Source organism: Numida meleagris, chromosome 2 (assembly GCF_002078875.1).
Source record: "Numida meleagris isolate 19003 breed g44 Domestic line chromosome 2, NumMel1.0, whole genome shotgun sequence".
Classification (NCBI taxonomy): domain Eukaryota; kingdom Metazoa; phylum Chordata; class Aves; order Galliformes; family Numididae; genus Numida; species Numida meleagris.
Window position 1 is genome coordinate 88920421 of NC_034410.1, and position 20725 is coordinate 88941145.

Sequence of the window (20725 nt, forward strand, 5' to 3'; positions counted from 1 at the left end):
CTGGGTGGATGGCAGATACACTGGAGGGCAGAGCTTTCTTTTGGAGGTGCCTGATGAGCCACAGAATGGGAGAACAGTTATCAAAATAATAAATTTCAACAAAGCCACATCCAAGATGTTGGGCTGACAGAATGCAATTCTACAGAAAAATATGGAGAACGGGAAGTGATTTGTCCCCCTTAGTCAGTACTTGTGAGAAAGCATGTGGAACATGCTGTCCAGTTGTGAACATCCCAGTGCATGAGAGGGATGGCCAGGCTGGAGCAAGCCCAGTGGAAGACCAGGGACTCGGCACCTCATTTTTTCAGCTTGGAGAAGACTGGGAGGAACTGTAATTGTCTTCTATGATTACGCATGCTTGGTGAGAGTGAAGATTCTTTTCAAGTGCGTGGTGAGAGGACAGAGGGAAATGGTCACAAGCTACATGAAGGGAAATCTCAGCAGTGATGAGGCAGTGGCACAGGTTGCCCAAAAGTTGCTGAATTGCTGTCCTTGGAAACTTTCAAAACATACCTTGACAAGAAGCAATCTGGATGCAAAGGCAGCTCTGCCTTGAGAGGATGCTAAGAGGTTTCTTCAGCTTAATTTGTTCTATGATTCTGTGGGTCATGAACATAAATGGCAAAAGCATATCATACTCCAGCTAACAATATGTCCTCAAAATACTGAGGCCCTCCCATTTTTTATTTAGAATTTATATTACATACTTTGTACCGATTTAAATGTATCCTTCCAAAATTTTCCATTTTAGAGTTACATTGTATCAAACCTCTATTAGAACTTCTGTAGGGCTGCTGTTTTTAAACACTTATGCATTGCTTGGGTTATCTTTATGGAACATAATATTTTAAAATATATATTGATATTGCACATTTAAAACTGTACTTCCATCTCAGAGTCAATAAAGTTAACAAAACATGCACACACGCACACATATAACACACATGCAACAACTAAAGAAAAGCTTTTCTGAGACAAATCTTCATTTTGATACAACTTCACACAGGCCATAAACAAAACCTTATATAGTGTACACAGAAGTTCTGTGTATGCAGTAAGGCAGCCATACAAAGCGGTAAAAAGTACATCATCATTCACTACGTTACATTAAAAAGATAGCTGAACAGATAAAATCAGTGTTGCCTCTCTAAAGCAATTGCCTCAAATTGCACGTGGGTTATTTTAACTCAAAGTCAGATCCCATCTTTACTTTAAAAAGGGAAGAAAATATTGTCAAAACAACCTGAACAGAGAATGAAAGTTTTCCTCTCTGAAATTGTAGTACCACAGTATTTATTATCTGTAAGTCAGAAAATTTAGCCTTCTCTTTGCTTCTACGGAGTAAGATGTCAGAAAGTTCAGTGATTTGTCAGTATTGACGAATACTTCTTGCACGTTACATTTGAATGCTTATGCACATTATGCTTAATGAATAAGAACACAGACAAGTCATCAACAACATTTTGTTTCTGAAATATCTTTCAAAGGTCAGGAGCTTCATTTGGCAAAGCTACAACACAAAGGACCAGCCCAGTTTTCCTTCATACCGGTTTCATGAACATTTGCTACAAATGCAACTTCATTACCTTAAATACCTATTAGCTTTATCAAGAAAAAGCTGCGATAAAGCTCATTGTGCTTTGTTTTCCAGAACTCTTGTTGATTCACACAGCTGAAGAGCCAACAAACAGGACATTCTAAAGTTCACACATGTGTACAGTTGGTAGATGGTGGTGTATCTATCCGACTTTTATTTTCTTTAGCATCATTCAGAGGTGATTCGTTACCTATCTGGCACTTGAAAACTTGTTTGTAGGCCTTTCTAAAATTTTCAGAGAGAAATGCATATATAATTGGGTTTACAGAAGAATTGCTGTAAGCCAGGCAGTGTGCAGCTACTCTGAAGAGAAATGAGGCTTGAGTCAGTGGGAAAACTCCAAATTCAGCCCAGAGATGAATCACATGATGCGGCAGCCAGGAGATGCCGAAAACCACTACCACCACCAACACAGTCTGTGCTGTCTGAGACAGGGAAAGGAAAACACAGATGCCTTATAATTATTTAAAAACAAGCTCATTATACCATTACCTGTAAAAAAATAAAAGTAGATGGATAGAACACACTTTTGAATATTTATTAATGATTTAACTTCATTACCTACATGGACTTTATTTTGCAGTATTGCAAGAAGAACATTAGCTTTGAAACTTCCACAGCAAAAGAGAAACACATCTCCTTGCTCAAAGGCAAAGAATGATGTTCCTCATTCCCTAGACAAAGTACTAGCTTCTTCTGAGGTGGACTCAGGATTGATGCAATAAATAGATAACATAAGTCTCTGGGAAATCTCATCCAGATCTAATGAGTCATGTTAATACCGCACACAAGGATTTCTGACCAGAATTTCAAGGGAGATCTATTGTACATGGAGGCAGCTAGTGAAAGAGCTGAGAGCAATCAGATTAACCCTTTGCTCACGAGCCTAAAACAAGAGCAGAGGTTGTTGTCTTTTTTTAAAGTCTCCTCTTTAAGCATAAAACTTGCATTGGAATCATCCAGCAATATTCTGGGATACAACTAGGAAAAAAGAAAAAAAGAACATAAAATTTCTGGTAACTATACATAGAACATAACGAGCAAAATAACCTCTATTCTACCTCCTGACTCCAATTTCAGTATTTTCACAAGAAAGAACCGTGAAGTTTGTTAGATCCCCTCTGACAGCTGCAGTATCAATCGCTACAGACCTTTTAGTTACTGCAGGTATTTTTCCAGGCACGGTGGAGTTTGTCAGTGTTTTCTTTAGATTTCACTTTCTTCCAAAACTGCATTTACTGCTTTGCAGGTGCTGGATAACATGCATTTCTACAACAAGTGCCACTTTCCTGATAAGGGCCTAGTATTCATTCCAAAGCACATTATGTTCTGGACCATTCTAATTACTCTATTAACACTTAATAACATAATTCTTAGATAACCTCAGCTCTTATTCACAGGCAGAACTAACCCACAAAGTGACATATGCTGCAGCACAGACTTTTTGCTGATTTATTGATCCTGGTCTATACTTACTTGAATTGATTAATGCTCAGTAATAATTAACTAACTTGCTTAATTATCACGTGATTTAATTTGTAGGAACTTGCGGGGAAAAGTTTAATTTCTGCAGCAACAGCCTGAAATAACTTATGACAAATATTGTTGCTGGTTAGCAAAATCTCTAGTAAATATAATTTGTTCAGTCTCAAGGGTTCGAATTTATTCACAAGCCTTTTTTTTAAGCTCTATTAAGCTTAATTCGGTTAAAGCTAAAGCAGCCACACAAATATTTCCTCTTTCAACTCTCATTGGGAAAGCTGTCTTCCTTGTGCTAACAAGGAAGTATAAATAAAGAGCAGCTGATTCTACAATCCCTTCAATGCATTAATATTCCAGCTGCAAACATGCTGTCTGGTTATTGCACACACTGTTAATTCTTAAAAGGTGCGTTACTTCAGTTTGTCCAATTTTTTTTATAATTTACACCAGGAAAATCGTTGACTTTCAATAGACAAATGCAACTGAAAGCTGAGGTTGACCATGTGTCTCTCATGACTATTATACTAAGGTTTTTCATATCTGCAGAGTAAGTAATTTTCCATAACGGATCCTCACGGCACCTGTTTTATCCCATTACTCCTCCTAAGCCTCACTTCAGTGCTTACCTTTCCACTATCATCTCTATAATTTGCAAACAAGGTAACACTAAAGGACAGCTCTTTTCTACCTAATGGTATCATACTTACTGTTACTCATCAGCAAATAATAAAAAAAACTGAAATGCATGTTGATGTTTTCTGACCAAAAACCATAAAGAAGAGCATTTAGGCACATTTATATTTTAAATTCACTTTTTAAATTCACACACATGACAAATTAAGGTTCTGCTACTAAGAATCTTTTTTGTTGGTCTATGCAAACTTGATGCACAGATATCCATGGGTCCTGAAGGGATACACCCACAAGTACTGAGGGACCTGACAGAAGTGATTGCCAAGCTGCTCTTCATCATCTTTGAAAGGTCATGGAGAATGAGAGAGGTGCCTGAGAACTGGAGGAAAGCCAATGTCCCTCCAGTCTTCAAAGAGGGCAAGAAGGAGGACCCAGGAAACTATAGGCCAGTCAGCCTCACCTCTTTCCCTGGAAAGATGATGGAAAATCTTCTTCAGGATGTCTTCTCCAAGTAGGCAGAAGAGAAAAAGGTTATAAGCTGTAGGCAGCGTGGATTCACCGAGGGGAAATCATGTTTGACCAATCTGGTAGCCTTCTAAGATGACTGGCTGAGTAGATGTGGGGAGAGCAGTGGATGTTGTGTACCTTGACTTCAGCAAGGCATTTGACATTGTCTCCTGTAACATCCTCATAGGTAAGCTTAGGAAGTGTGGGACAGACAAGTGGACAGTGAAGTGAATTGAGAACTGGCTGACTGGCCTCAGAGGGTTGTGATCGGCAGCAAAGAGTCTAGTTGGAGGCCTGTAGATAGTGGTGTTTTCCAGGGGTCAATACTGGGTCTGGTCTTCATCATCTTCTTCATTCAACATCATCAGTGACCCAGATGAAGAAATAGAGTGCATGCTCAGCAAGTTTGCTGGTGATAGAAAGCTGGAAGGAGTGGCTGACACACCAGAAAGCTGTGCTGCCATTCAGTGAGACCTGGACAGGCTGGAAACCTGGTGAGGTTCAACAAGGGCAAGTGTAGAGTCCTAAACCTGGGAAGGAATAACCTCATGCATCAGTACAGGTTAGCTGACCTGCTGGAAAGGAGCTCTGCAGAGAAGGACCTGGGTGTCCTGGTGGGCAACAGGTTGGCTATGAGCCAGCAGTGTGCCCTTGTGGCCAAGAAGGCCAACAGTATCCTGGGGTGCATTAAAAAGAGCATGGCCAGGAGGTTGAGGGAGGTGATCCTCCCCCTCTACTCTGCCCTGCTGAGGCCACATCTGGAGTACTGTGTCCAGTTCTGGGCTCCCCATTTTAAGAACAATAGGAAACTCCTAGAGAGGGTCTGGCGGAGGGCTGCAAAGAATGTTAGGGGCTTGGAGCATTTCCCCTATGAGGAAAGACAGAGAGCTGGGACTGTTTAGCCTGGAGAAGAGAAGAGTAAGGAGGGATTTTATCAGTGCTTATAAATATCTAATGGATGGAAGTCAAGTGTATGGGACCAGGCTTTTTTCAGTAGTGCCCAGCAACAGGACAAGGGGCAGTGGGCACAAACTGGAACTCTGGAAATTCCATATGAACATGAGGAAAAACTTTACTTTCAGAGTGACAGAGCACTGGCACAGTCTGCCCAGAGACGTTGTGGATTCTCCATCTATGGAGATATTCAAAACCCATCTGGATGCTTTTCTGTGTAACATATACCAGGGAACCTGCTTTAGTGGGGGGTTGGACTAGATGATCTACAGAGGTTCCTCCCAACCCCTACGATTCTGTGATTCTGTGATACTAACATTTTATAAAGCTCTGAATAAAGCTGTAGAACTGGGACTTAAATGCATTATTCTTAACGAAACAGCAGAAGGAAAAGAAGAAATAGAAACGAGAAAGATAAAACATACTAATGAAAACAGAATTGTTTTGAAATCATGAGCTAAATAAGGCCTTAGGATCAGAAAGTTCTAAGTCAAAAAAAGTTTTCTGCTTCATCTTGTTTGCCTTTTGGTTACTGAACCCTGAGACACCGGAATAGTCTTGGACATACCTATAATGCTTTCTCCTGAAACTATGAAAGCAAGTTCATAGCTAGATCTGATTTTTATTTGCATAAAGAGCTAGTACATAGAGGAGATGCAGAAATTTCCCATTTGCAAATTACCTACAGGAGAGTAGGGATCGTAACATAGAGAATGCTTTTCAAAACTACACCTTTGGCCTTGATGAGATTAAGTGCAAATTATTTATGTTAAGTATTTTATTGCATCAGGGACATAATGCTTTTAATTTAGAAACTGAAATCTGTTGACTAAGATATATATATATTTTAAATAGAGAATGCATAAATAATAGATTATTTATTCCCTGTTGAGCCCATGTATATCTCATTTACATTGCAGACAGTCTGCATGCCCATATGGTAATAGCGATCAGATCAAACGAAGAGCTATAGCCTAAGGGTTGTTTCTGACTCCACATTCATAAACTGAGAAGTTAGTCAAATTATTACTGTGGTCAAATCTGCTCAAAAATCAGAACGATATTATATTATCTGACAAAATATCTACACAAACACATCTTTCAAATATTGCTCTAAATTGCAAAGATAATATTCTCCTTCAAAGACCCTTCACAATTCTACTTGTAGCCGGTATATAACCGAAGTCTTGAACATAAGACAAAAAAGGTTTTATGGAAAATCATAAAATCATGAAAGTCTCTTTTCAGACTCCTATCAGGAATTGCAATGAATCTCATTTGGAAGTCTTATCATATAAGCTAGGAATCCTTCATTAAATGATAAAAAAATTCAGTTAGTTAGAAAAAAAAAAGAAAGAGATTTACAATTTAGGGAAAAAATTCTTGTGAGGCAAAAGAAACATATACATTAGAGAGAGGTAATCTCTCCATGACTGAATTTCACATGCTCCAATGTTCAAAATATGGGAATCTTAGGTAATGGCTTGACAACAGTGATGGAAAATCCTGATCAGAAAAGGCTCTCATCCTGCTGAGACAATGAATATGTCATCAAATACTCCATTTCAAATCTTTCTCTCCATTACATCTTTGGCAACAAACAATAGAACAGCAAATTTTCTTACCCATAAAACTACAATATAAACAAATAGAATTGGTAATGAAAGCAATCTACCTTTTTCTTGGATGCTTCTGACTTCTTTGACATGTTTCTCAACTTTTTGTGCAGATGATTAAGAACCTGAAAAGATTAATTTGCAACTTGTATTTTACCATTTTCTAAAATTCAAAACCATTGTTTTACAGTACGCTCTCCAGGACTGCATGAGTTGCTTACAAACATTAATGATCCAATTTACACGCTTCAGAAGTTCACAGTGTAAAATCTAAAGGAATTATATATCTGTGTCTGTGGTAATCAGCAAATAGGAAACATATCACAACTGAATTCTTATATCCAAATATAGTTGCATTACATAACAAATACATATTACAATCGAATGAGCCAATAAATTGAAACCTACCCTACAACTAGAATTAGCAATTATTCTTTCATAAAAATGTCAATGCTTGTTAATTTAGAATGACCTTTACTGCATGTAACATAAGAAGTGTATGTTTTGAGTCAGAGATTTTCTGAGTCACCTGCATAATTTGCTTTCTTCAGATGGATGTTTAGTTAATATAATCAGGATGTTTGCACTATTTGATCTTTGAAAGATACCTAGGCCTTTACAAAGAATTTATACTATGATGTATCTCCCATGAGATGTGACCTTTATGAACAATTTGATGATACTTGCCATGTACCTTTCATAAGTAATTTTTTAATATACTTCAAAACAATTCATCAACCGAGAGCAGATTTTCACGTAAGACTTTGGACAGAGGATGCATAGAGGAGCATACCCTACTTTATCTGCAGTCATTGTTAACTGAATTTAATATATTCCTATAGAGTGACTTGTAGGTATGCAGGGAAGCAGGGTATATGCTCTTCAGCTGAATGTGTTTAACATGTGGTAAATCATACCAAATAAAAAATGGAGATACTTGAGAATACTCAAGGGTTTAATTATAATATGGTAAGAAGAATTTCTTTATCTATTTATTTATACAAAAAGCCAGAGTGTAGAGTCATCAGTTAGATGACTATGATGTCAGGGTTGCACTTTACGTAGCTCCAAGATGAACTGACAACTACTAAATAGGTAAGATAATCCAGAATTAAAGTAAATATGCATTAAAAAGGTCTTCTTCGGAAGGAATAAAATGCTGAATATCAGGGCATATAAAAAGATTTCTTGAGGTGTGAAAAGTGTATAAATTCTCTTACACCATGTGAGGATGTTTTCTCTGATTTCTTTAGAATGCATAACTAACCACTGCCAGGACAGGACACCAAACAGGACAATAGAGATTCAATCCCATTGTGGTACTTAAGTCTTAGAAACATACATAATGAGTTGTTAGGAGAAACAGAAACAGAATGATATCTATGAATAACTATAGCTCACGGTGAATTCCATTTTTTAAGCATCTGCTCTTATCTACCAGTGAACCAATAATAATAATAATGATAATAATAATATTAATTAATTACAACGTAATATTGGAAGTGCAGTTCTGCTTATCTGTGTACAAACGTGTTTGTGTGTGACTCAGCCCTGCATGCACTCCTCTTTCTGAAACACCAGTCTGTCTGCCACCAGGACAATCTGAACCCAGGAAAGGCAGGACAGGAAAACAAATGTGTTTTCTCTGAGAAGGTCCAGCTTTGGCAGGATTTCAGCCATTATTCCTACTTCAGGATGAGGCAGACGAAATGGAAAGGACAGAAGAACCCCTGAGATGCAGCAGAGGAGCAGGGAGATGCCCCTCTGACTCACACATCCTTTATTCACAACATACAACAGTGCTGAATTGCTTAGTCCATGGGTGTAAAAACAAGAGCATGGGAGAAATACCGTTCACTTCCCATCACCTCTTTCATTTATCCTACCCCTTCACTGGAACAGACTCCCCAGGACAGTGGTCACTGCCCCAAGCTGCTGGAGTTCCAGAAGCATTTGGCCAACGCTCTCAGACATAGGGTCTATTTTTGGGTAGTCCTGTTTGAAACCAGGAAAAGGACTCAATGACCCTTATGAGTCCCTTCCAATTCGGGACGTTCTGTGGTTCTCTGACTCATGTAACTTAAGTAGATGGGCTTTTTCCACTGGACCTTTGCAGATCCTGTCTCCTGCCACCTTGAACCTGTACTATACTGTGATTTTCAATATTAAAGTTAGATACACTATTCCAAAAATTCAGAACTGCAAAATCTTCTCTTAAGTTATAAACTTCAATTCTCTTGTTCTGAAACTTTTAACACAGGTTTTTTGCGTTGCATCTTTCTCCACTCGAAAGAGCGATGGAGTAGACAAATCTATCACTAAAAATGTTGTCTGAGTTGAAGGCTTAGACAATAACCTTCCAATTAATCTTTCTCAACTCTCCCTCTTTCAGATTGTGTGCATGTGCTGTGGAATAAGGACATGCAGCCTCTGCAGTGAAAACATGCTGGCTCTGCATGGCATTGTACCAGATGGTATGAAAACCAGCAGCAAGAGAAACAGGCAGAATTGAATTACCGATCAACAGCTGTGGAACAGTACTTAGAGACCTGCACAGAGAGATACAGAAGGATATTAAGAACCATGTTTATGCACAAACACTACAAAGCAAATCAAAGACACCTCTCCTCACCACCCTGTTTGAATTATCTATTCTCTGGGCCAAGAAATAATTAATTGTTCCTCTAACAGCCACTTCACCTGATTGAATATTAATTCTGCACATTCCTCTCATTTTTTCTCAGGCTTTTCTTCTAAAGAAAATCTCTTTCATATTATCCACTAATACATTTACACGTGCATATTTAACTTGAGTAATAAAATATTAGCCTTGCTAAAAAAGTCATTAGCTGTTACATTTTTAAAGGTTACATTTTTAAAAAGTTCAGGTCTGTGGAAAAATTAGCTCTTCACATGAAACTGCTAACTGTGGCTTTCGTGTACCTGTTGATGAGAGATCATATATGGCTCTTGGGAAAGAATGGATTTCCTGTGTTCTGGAGATGAGTTTCTGTGAGAAGGGAGTTATGCTTCTGTGACAGAGGGTGTAAGGAGACTCGAAGGATCATAAAAATACAAAAAGTTCCACACTGGTCCAGACTGTACAGCCAAAAGTACCACAGACAGCATTTGGAGGGGGATTTGCTTTTGCCTACAGACTATTACATTTTGCTTGCAGCTGTTTCAGAAAGCACCTTCAGATGGCTTGGTAGCACAGACTGAGACACTATAACCAAAAGAAGTTGGAAAAGAGATTTTTCAAAAAGGGAGGGGAAAAATGCTTAAACTACATGTGCCTATTCATATAGGTCTACCAAATAATACAAAAGTTTGAAATCTGCACTGCTTCAAAGCATGTTTTCTGTCCGGCTGTATATAACTGTTCCACTGACTACATCTTCATTAATTGTTACTTTATCCATTTAAAACCATACAGCAGGAAAGCCTGCCCAAGGTCATTATCTAATAAGAGTGAACTGCTTGTTTAACAGAGCCATAATGTGACCACTACATTCTGAACCATATTTTATTATATTAACCTTATTTAAATTCAAGTGCCTTTACCTGCAATCCATTTTTTAAAGCAGTGCTGCTACTTTTATTGTCACAACAGATCTTTCAACCTCTTTCATTAGTGTCACTAATGTGTCATACCTTTTTATTTTGCTTTTCAGTGGAATTTAGTCTTCTCCTATAAAGTTTTCCCTCTCTGCTCAGTAAAATTTAAGATATAATATTTGGCGCAAAGAACCATGTAAACTCACTTTAATGTTAAGCCCCCTCTTTTTTTTTATGGCTTATTTTTAACCAACCCTATAAATCATACATGACTTTCTTGAATTCAGAATGTTCAGAATGATAGATAATAATGGAAACATTCTTCAGGCAAGAAATAAATTAAAAACTAGCTTTTAACATGATACATCTATAAAAGGAAAAGTTTGCTAATGATTTTAGGTGTCCAGCCTAGAGGCTTGAAAGAGTTCAAGGACTGAACTCATAATTAAGGCCTCATAACTGAGTTCTCAACAGTAGGGGTACCCAAAACCCATTGTCACACTGCAGTGCATTGGCAAGTGCCAACTGGTAGAAGCTTAATGTGCATTTATTACTTTGCCCTTTAAGAACATATTAGAAAGTAAATGTATCAATGTTATGAAGCACATACTTGAAGTCTGTAACAAAAAAATACGGCAAGTAAAATATGATAAGCTATAAAAAGTAAGAATAAAGACTGTCTGCATGCAGTGCTGTAACTCCACTAATGACTATATAATCACCACTGCTCTGACTGAAGTTGTGAGCTCCTTTAAAGACCAGCTCTGAAGGCGCTCCAGGGCCAATGAAGGCTGACTTCCGGAGGATCTGTGATTTCTTGACCGCAAGTTCTCAAGAAGATGACCTCCTCCGTGAGCAGGCACTTCAAAAGACCTCTTCCCCATATGGTATGTCTGGTGTTCAACAGCTGGGTGCAGACTGATTCTCTTTAAAGAAGGAGAAGACTGAGGCTCTCCGTCTTCTACACTGGCTCCTGTTTTCACAGAACTAAGGAAATATCATGACTTCCCAGATTTTTACTGCTATACCACATTTAGTTAAAACTGACCCGAAGTTATTTGTGGGAGAGAGGAAATGCAGAGCCTTATGCACATAGCAGAGCATGGCCTCTGTCTTAAGAACAGATTGTTTGAGATTTCCAGTTCTAGTTCTGTGGCATATGCCATTATTTCAGCACTATCTGTGGTTCGTAACAATATTGGTTTCCACTGGGGACAGAACCCCATGAAAATGAATCTCTCCTAACATAGTTTAAGAGAAACTGAGAGAGGGAAAGAACTCTGTTCCCTGTTAGAGCGTCTAAAAAATGAGACTTTCAGAACTGAAAGTTCAATTGCAATTTTCTTTAAAAGGGAACAACAGAAGTGCCTTAAAGGAGCCTGGAAAAGGCAATATATTTAAATAGAGAAATGCGTCTCCTTCATCTTAATTTACTGCATCAGAAAATTGTGTTATTTAGCTGATCCACAGTTCATGAAAACCAGCAAAGTCCATAAGAAACTAATGTGTTTATCTTTGTAATACTTCTGAGGCTATTACAGAGCAGCTATCCTCTAACCCTGCATGCACTGAGAAGCCAAAATATCTGTTGTACTTCACACCATTTTAGGGACATCAATAAGAGCCCACTGCAACCGCTTCACTGGAGACCCAGGAGAGTAGCAATGGCTGTGACAAAGAGAAAACTTCAGCTCTGATTTTCAACTTCTATTGTCCTTAATTTCTTCCTCACTCTAACCCATGTGTCACAGTATTGCAGTCAGAGATGTGCCAGTGGCTCTTAATGAGGGCACGGACGAGTCTTTGTGCTGCAGGGTACAAACACCTCCAATAGCTTGAGCCACAGCATTTTTCAGCTTTATTGACACCAGTGGGAATACAGCACGCCTCCTGGAATTCATCCTTCAGCTTGACTCTGCAGCAAGCAGGGTTGTATGTACACGCTCAAACCAAATCCATCCTCAGACCAAGCAGGGCTGAGACTCCAGCCTGGCAGCAATATGAGCATGAGATCTTAGCTGTAACATGGAGCGGCCTTGCTTTTATCGACTTGTGCTGGGCATGTATTTCACACAGGGTTGTTGTTTTTTACATACACTTATTCATATTAATATTGAGGTATCTACTGTAGTATGAGGGCTTTGTAACATCATATGTTCTGTTTACTACACTTATAGTTTAAAAAATACCTTTTATTGTATACTTGGCAGGTCTGTCATAAGTTTTAAGAATTGCTTTCAGTTTTCTGTCATATAATTATATTTTTAAGGCTGATAATCAAGGTGAAATTGAAGATAGTTTGGATTTTAAAAATATGAGAAAGAATTCTTAATAGATAAAATTCTCCCTGTAATATTCAATATGTTCTTAAAACTCTGACAATCCAAGGCTACAGTAAGTTTCTTTCCTCTCACAGCTCAGTCACATTCACCACAGTAGAAGAGGTGCCAATGTATTTACCCAGGGAAACCTGAATGGGGTTTATGTAGGAAAACGTGTATATTTTTTCTCCATTTGCTGGGCTGGACTTGTTTCACTACAAACAATAGTTTAAAAACATCATCTTTGGAATTCTGCGTAACTCAAAGTTTTAATAGAGTTGGATGCCGTTCCAGCTATAATTTCCACAATTAAAGTAACATTATAATATATACAACTGAACAGAATGTAAAATTATGTGTTCAGATTAAATACATTAACCATACCTATTTAATGTGCTAATTAAAGAAGTGACTTCGTGACACCTCAGCAACCCCCATCTGCAAGGGTGGTTCTATCCTCTTGAACCCAAATTACTGCCTAAGAAGAAATCCTGTGACTGGAGGTTGCTGGCACAGACTGGGAGGATCTCTGTGCAGCTCAGCGGGTCACAGCCTGTGCTCCAGCTCTTGTCGATACTACACTGAAGGCTGCAATTAGCATCTGCAGGAAAACATGACTGTTTGCCTCAGCGGAAAGCCCTTAAGGACACCCATTCAAGCAACAGTACTAATTGCTTTTTCCTACCCAGGTTCTCACTTGCTGCTTCCTAGCACCTGACCTTGCTGAATTCAGAAGTAAATCTCCCTCCGCAGAGCAGGGTGAGGCTCATAATGACCAGGCAACACAATGAGCCTTTTGCTCCTAACATGTTAACTGGATCAGACCAAATTGGTGAGGTTTTGCCGTTTTGCTTTCAGCACACCACATTTCAAAGAGCTGCACTGCTTTGTGGGAAGCCTGAACAACTTGTTGCTTGGTTGCGCTTCACTTGAGTTAAACTCCTCATACAGCACTGCAAGGAAATGGGAGAGTTGTGGTCACAGAGGAAGCAGCAGAGCGCTGGGGCTTCCTGACACTTTGTAAGGAGGGGGGCCCTGTGTCTGAAGAACACACAACATCCCCAGCTACCCCATGCAACCCTTGACCTGTCTGCACTACACACATGTCCCCAGCCATCCCTCTGCTATAAAACCCATCCCCACAAACTCAGTCTTGCCTCATCACCTCCTAACACTGCTGGTTCCCGACAATGCCGATGTCCATCTATGTGCCAGATGTGTCCCCACAGCTCACGGATACCCACCACTGTGGTCACCATCGTGTTTTACAATCCCTTCCCCTCCACCCGCCCTGCCCCACCTTGGCATAGCAGAAGGAGATGAGCAGCAGAGGGAGCAGATAACCGAAGACAAAGGTGCAGACCACGTAGACCTTCTTGTGGCGCGGGTTGGGCCAGTGCTCCCAGCAGAAGGTCTGGTCGCTGCCGTTGCGGTGGAAGAGGCGTTGGTGGTGAGCCATTGGTGAGGCCATGGCGAAGGAAAGAGCCCAGATGAGCCCGACGCCCAGCAGCGCATTGCGGGGGACACGCAGGGTGGAGGAGCGCCGCGAGTGCACGATGGCCACATAGCGGTCCACAGACATGGCCGACAGCGTGAAGATGCTCACCAGCATGGAGACGGTGAAGAAGTAATGGATGAACTTGCAGATGAAGGCGCCCAACACCCAGGTGGGCAGCACGTAGACAGTGGACTGGAAGGGGATGCAGAAGAGCAGGTAGGCCAGGTCGGCGATACTCAGGTTGAGGATGAAGATGTTGGTGGTGCTGCGGCGCTTGCCCGGCTTGCTTCGAGCCAGCACCGTGATCACCAGCGAGTTGCCCAGCACCCCCAGGGCGAAGATCAAGCCGAAGACTATCAGGGTGATGAAGTTCTCGATGCCGATGCCGAAGAGGGGCTTCCCCTCCGCCTCCGGCAGCCCGGAAGCGTTGAACTCCCCGCGGGGCGCCTCTGCCCCCTCCTGGGATCGGTTGAGGGGCTCCCCCGGCTCCATCCTCTCCCGTTGACGCCAAGCAAAGTTTCCGCGGGTGGAAGGCGGAGGCAAAGCCCGCGACAGGTGGCGGCCGCCCCCGCCAGCGCCGGGTGGGGGCGGATGGTTAGAGGGGAGAGGAGGAGGAGGATGAGGAGGAGGAGGAAGGCGCCGCCGCCCAACGTGCGCCGCCGGGCGCGGAGGAGGCTCGGCAGCCCCGGGCAGGCTGCGCGCTCCCTCCGCTCCGCTCCGCTCCGCCTCCGCCTGGCTCGCCCCGGCTGCCGCTGCGCCGGCAGGTCGGGCAACGCGGGATCAGCAGGGCTTCTTCTTTCCCCGATTTAGCCGGTGATCGGCTTCGCTGGGCAGCCACCTCGGACAACTTCTTTCTGCCTCTTGTGCCGGCTGCTGGGCAGATTGGAGCGGCGGCAGGCAGGGCTGTGGGAGCTGTGCATCGAGCTCGGACAGGTGGCAGGCAGTGGAAGTTCGGATGGGTTACTCAGAGCCCAGTCTCACTGTTTTCACCTCCCTCGCAGGCTGCTATTAAATGTTCAGTCATAGGCGGTAGGTCACAGGGCAAAAAGTGGCAGGTGCTATTATTTCATACAAGCAAATAAAATGCCACCTTTCACGTTCCAATCGCAAAGAATGTGTTCCCAAAGATCCCCGCTGCTCTGCTCCGTGCCCTGTTAGTCAGAGATGAGCTCAGAGCTGGGCAGCAGCAGGGAGCTCTTCCAGGGACCAAAATTAGAGCATCTAAATAGTGGTTCTTCTCAGAGCTGGGCAGAATGCAGAGCCTCCCACAGACTGTGCGTATGGGTTCACGTAAATACTCTCCCACACACACGTGCACCTTACCAATCAAACAGGATTGCTGGAGAGTTCTTGAAACATTTTCGACCTGTGCGCTACATCCAGTGGTAGCGTTGCTTCATCCCTCTTTTCAAGCGATGAAACTGCAAATTGTTACAAATCCCCTCCACCCATATGGGGGTAAGGGCTGGGAGATTCGTGTCTTCTTTCAGATACCTCTTTTATATGTCCTATTTACTCAGGAGCTCAATGCCGCTTTGCAGCACCTTTCACGCAGGAGCAGTGGGGACAAAGAGAACAAACAGTTCAGATGTGTTTCCTTAGGACACAAGCTTTTGTTTGCTTCTCTGCAGACCGCAATTTAATGATTTGTTTCCCCACCTTTGCTTTTGCTGCTCGTATTAAGACAACCTTTCAGCAGCTGTGCATCAGCTGACTGTAGAGCTATTGACTTCTGCAGATCTAGATGGGAATTAATCCTACTTATAATCTGGCCCGTTATGTCCAAAGCAAAACATTATGGGAGAGCACAATTCAGTTTCTATGGATTTCAGTGGATTTAGACTGAACTGCTTCCTATATCCATCGTGACTCAGTTTCAAAGTTACAAATAAGTAAAAATAAACCACTGAAGATTCCTAAGAGATTTGAGGGTTCGTTTGTTGTTATTTGTTGTTTTGTTTTTAATGTGCGTACCTTATCGCTATATTGATATGTTCAGTTACTGCTTGGACCTACTACTGTATGCTTCTGTAAGGGATTTGAGAACAGCTGTTGTTAAACATTTTTAGAATGTATCAGATACAGCAGACTTATCAGAAATACTCCAAGTATATGGCGAAAAAAATAGAAGTATACACAGATTCCCTTAGTGTTGTTGATGCCTGTGTTTACCTCTATGAATTCCTTTATATGAGGTATAAGAAGCTGATGTTTTGCTTTTGAATCACAGAATATCCTGAGTTGGAAGAGATCCACAAGGATCATGGAGCCCAGCTCCTGGCTCCACACAGCACCACCCAAAATTCAAACTCTATGTCTGAGAGTGGTGTCCAAATGCTCCTTGAACTCCAGCACTTGGGGCCATTCCCACTGCCCTCTGGTGCAGAACTTTTCTCTAACCCCCACCTGACCCTCCCCTGATGCAGCTCCATGCCATTCCATCACGTTAATCATACCCTGTTGCCAGACATCAACCTTTTCTAGGATGTCAGGAGTGAAACCTTAGCCTTGCTGAAGCCGGTGCTAACACTGCATTGATTGCAACTCCGTCTGAAATGTGTCATTAGTCCTCATTGCTCAGGCTTTCTTCTATTGTCTCAGGAAATATTTCCCTTTGAATGGGATAATCTGAACGATGACCAAGGAACATCAGATTGTGGTATGGACAAATGAGAAAGGAAAATGGATACAGAAACGAAATCAGTTTTAAAAGAAAGCAACCTGAAAATTGCATTAGGTGGGCTGGATGGGAGTGTTGGCTCTATTAGTTTCCTGAGATGTTTTATTGCCAGTTTTGCAGCTCAAGTTCTGTTTTACTTTCATGCCTGTGTAGTAACATATATAGTGACATGCATGGTATTATAAGACCTCAGTTGAGCATAAGGAAAAAAGAAGCCAGCAAACCAAACAACAGAGAACACAACCATATTGTAGCTTTTCTTTCATGGGAAAAGAAGTTGACAGACCCACAGGCTTTTATCTCAGTAAGGTTCACATGTTGACAGCACCCATGCCTCCTGTTAGAATTGATGTAAACAAACAGGTGTTGACATTTCAATCCACTGTTCATGTTATCTAGATGGAGTAAACAGCTAAAATAGCAGAAAGTTCTAAAGGGAAAGTTCTTCTGAAGTCAGTACAAATAATTTTGTAATTAAATTTAAAAATTACCTGGACAAGTGGGAGAAGAAAAAAACAGTACAAAATGTACATCACACTTCAGGAAAATAATTTCCATCTCTTTACAAAGGAGATCTCTTAAGCAAGTGATTCATGCATTTCCCTGAATCTGGTTTTATTGAATCTAGTCCTGAACACAAAAAGATCTCATTTTGTCAAAAATAGACTAGCTTCTGAAGTTCAGAAAGAGCAAAGCTAGATGTGTTGGGCAGATAACCGGAAATTAAATGCAATTTTCTTATGTCTGTGGACAGCATCCACAGTATTCTTTGTCAGGCTCCCCAGTTTTCTGTAGTAATTAGTGGTAAAAATAGTGCAAGGAATCTATGAAGGGGATGGGAACCTAAGTAACTCGTTAAGTCTGGGCTTACATGTTTACTCCTTAGTGTATAATCAGGAAGGTAATACTGAGAGGAAACATCACAAAAATGTCCTTCTTTTTGCTGACTTTAGTGATTGGTTTGGAAACGTGGTTTTTCATATGGCTCTGATAATAAAAAGATTTGAATTACACTGGTAAATTTTTATGCTAGGAAAGAACTCCTTATTTAACAATCCAACAAATGGATTCAAAACATTCATTACCACTACAGTCTTTTTTACTATGAAAAGTATGTATATAAAACATATAATCACAGTAGCATCACTAAAATCCATTTATATTTGAGAATGAATATTTAGCTAGCATCGCATGAATATTTAGTTAGAATAGAAACAATAAATAGTGCATATGTTAACACGCATTTCCTGCTGGTTTTTAGTTACATTCCAGCTTGTCAGTTTTAGGACACAATGAGTAAGTGAGGTACAAAAATCAGAGGCTGATTATACTTATACATACACAATTTTCTGTTTTTATATAGTGTATCATAGAATACAATATTAATAATAGAGTATACAACCTTTTGTCAGAAAAAGTGTTACAGTAAAATCTATTCACTTCTATTTAAATTCTTTTTTTTTCTTTGCCTGGAGTTGAGCTGGATTTGAGCTTCAAGCCTCTGAACTGCACAGCAGTGTCTATATTGTTTGCATTCTGCTCTACTGTACTCTGCTCTGCTCTATGCTTTGTTTAGAAAACACAAAGCTGAAAATAGGCTGATTTTCAAGACTGACTTTTTTTTTTTAATTTTGAAACAAGCTCGGGAACAATAATCACTCCAATCGTACTCCATTATTTCTGTTTACTACAGTTCCTGGAGTAGAAATCCTCATTTTAAAGGCAGAGATGAACTTTAAATATTGTTCAAAAGCTGAGCTAAAAGTTCATGATTCAAAACTCACCTTTGACTCACCTGTTACACAGTTATTAGGATGGAAAAGTCGAGTATTTATTGGCATTAACTTGCCTTCTCTATATATTCTTGGGAACAGTGTAACCCTGAGGTCACAGATGTCGGTACATCCAAATTTCTATGGTGGAGATGTGTCAGTAATAAGCTGAAGTTTATTGCTCCTTGCTGACATTTAGAAGGAAGCAAACATCTGTCTCTATTCATCTGAGACATTACTGTTCCACCACAGAATTTGTGCTGCATTGTTTTCTCCTGATTCTCTATTCCAGTTCTTAAATTGCTCTCAAACAGCCTTTAGAATATAGACAATCAAAATCAGGGAATTAATTTTGAAATGATAGTTTCCCAAACTCTGGCCATATTTCTTATTAATATTTTAGTTTTTAAAATAAGTATTCTAAATACTCAACTTAAAAATTAAATATTTATCCAGATATTTTTTTCTGTAGAAATAACAAGTACTAAGCACTATGTTCCAGCCACACACTCTTGTTTTGTAGTTGTTGAAAACAGTTCCTTGTTTCACTTTGCTTCATTTGTGACAATCGCTCCATGAGATGCTTCCTAATATAGGCTGCAGGAGTAACTCTCCTGGGTGTAAATACACAATTGTGCTTTGTCTAAAATGGAGAGGGTCAATACCTCGTTTCTCATGGAGTAACAGAGCATTTTGATCAGCACTTGTAAAAGAGCGTAACAGAGCAAGTACTGCAAACTCAGGGGAGTGCAGCAGCTACCCAGGCCGTGGGCAGAGCATCTGCAGAAGTCATTTCAGTAGACCCTTCAAGCAGCTGCTTAAGGCGGGTACCTGACTGGATTGAAGTAGTAGGGGAAGAATAGAAAATGTTAAGTTTTGCAAAATGAACTTGGTGTCCTTATGCAGGAAAATTAGAAATACGAGCTAGAAAAGATACGTCAGTCTTCTGGAAGACACTGAGGTTACCTATGCTAAAGGGGATAGTAGTGGAAAGAAGTCACTTGGAAAGCAGGACTGCTGCAGCAGCAGCTGTGTACTGCTGGTAGAGCAGGCTGCTTTGCACGGGATCAGTTCCGAGCACAGATGCCAGTAAAAAGAGTAGGATCCCAGGGGACCTTGAACAGCATGTCTGCTCTTTGGGCAAAGAGAGAAAACTGGCACGTAGGAGCACATTAACCAAGACAGAGGATGGGCCTCAGAAAGAGCTCTGGTGTCAGCTGCAGCCTAGCCTTGCCTTGTCGTCACCCCTGGCTCATACTCAAGAGAAGCAAAATTCAATTTGCTAGCATTGCTGAAGAGCCTGGAAGTAGCTCCAAGTACAAATATGCAAGAAAAATAATAGGTATCATGCAGGTATAATGCCACCAAACGTAAACTATGTGATTCTGATTGCTCTTGGGATATTGAAAACTTGTTATATGGATGTCTGTGTAAGCAGAACGTTATGGTTTCCTGTAAAATGGCACAGCTATTCCTCTGTGGCTCTGCAAGGGCCTTGTGCAGGTGCAGCAGGGAAGAACAGGCTTTTTTGTAGCCAAAATCTGCTAGAGTCTTCACTGTTTCTGTTACAGTAGACTGTGATAATAAAAACTGCGAGGCAGGAACAGAAAGCCTTAAGGCAGAGTCAGTGGAGTCCATTAAAATTACTATTACAATTACAAACAGATCCTGAATGCTTTTTAAGACGTTTCCTGCCAACAGTGTCCTAGCTTGTGTCAGAAATAGTGTTGCCAGCAGGAGCAGGGAAGTGATCGCCCCTCTGTACTCAGCACTGGTGAGGCTGCACCTCGAGTACTGTGTCCAGTTTTGGGCCCCTCACTGCAAGAAAGACATCGAGGCCCGGGAGCGTGTCCAGAGAAGGGCAGTGGAGCTGTGAAGAGTCTGGAGCACAGGCCTTATGAGGAGCGGCTGAGGGAACTGGGATTATTCAGTCTGCAGAAGAGGAAGCTCAGGGGAGACCATATTGCTCTCTGCAACCACCTAAAAGGAGATTGTGGTGAGGTGGGGGTTGGCCTCTTCCCCAAGGTAACAGCAGTAGGATGAGAGAGAATGGACTCAAGTTGTACCATGGGATAATCCATGTTCAGGTTGGATATTATGACAAACT

At 40.9% G+C, this 20725-nt stretch overlaps 1 protein-coding gene across 2 annotated transcripts; it reads right to left on the reverse strand.

Annotated features, from left to right (window-relative positions):
- GALR1 (galanin receptor 1) lies at nt 639-15359 on the reverse strand. Of its 2 annotated transcripts, none has more exons than XM_021388555.1 (3): nt 13969-15355; nt 6849-6914; nt 639-2022 (listed from the first exon to the last, which is right to left on the reverse strand). In XM_021388555.1, exons 1-3 carry the CDS (start codon nt 14656-14658, stop codon nt 1705-1707), a joined length of 1074 nt encoding a protein of 357 aa, XP_021244230.1. In that variant the 5' UTR covers nt 14659-15355; the 3' UTR covers nt 639-1704. The 2 variants fall into 2 exon arrangements, with proteins under 2 accessions (XP_021244230.1, XP_021244231.1); XM_021388556.1 differs by having other exon boundaries at nt 1880-2578; nt 13969-15359.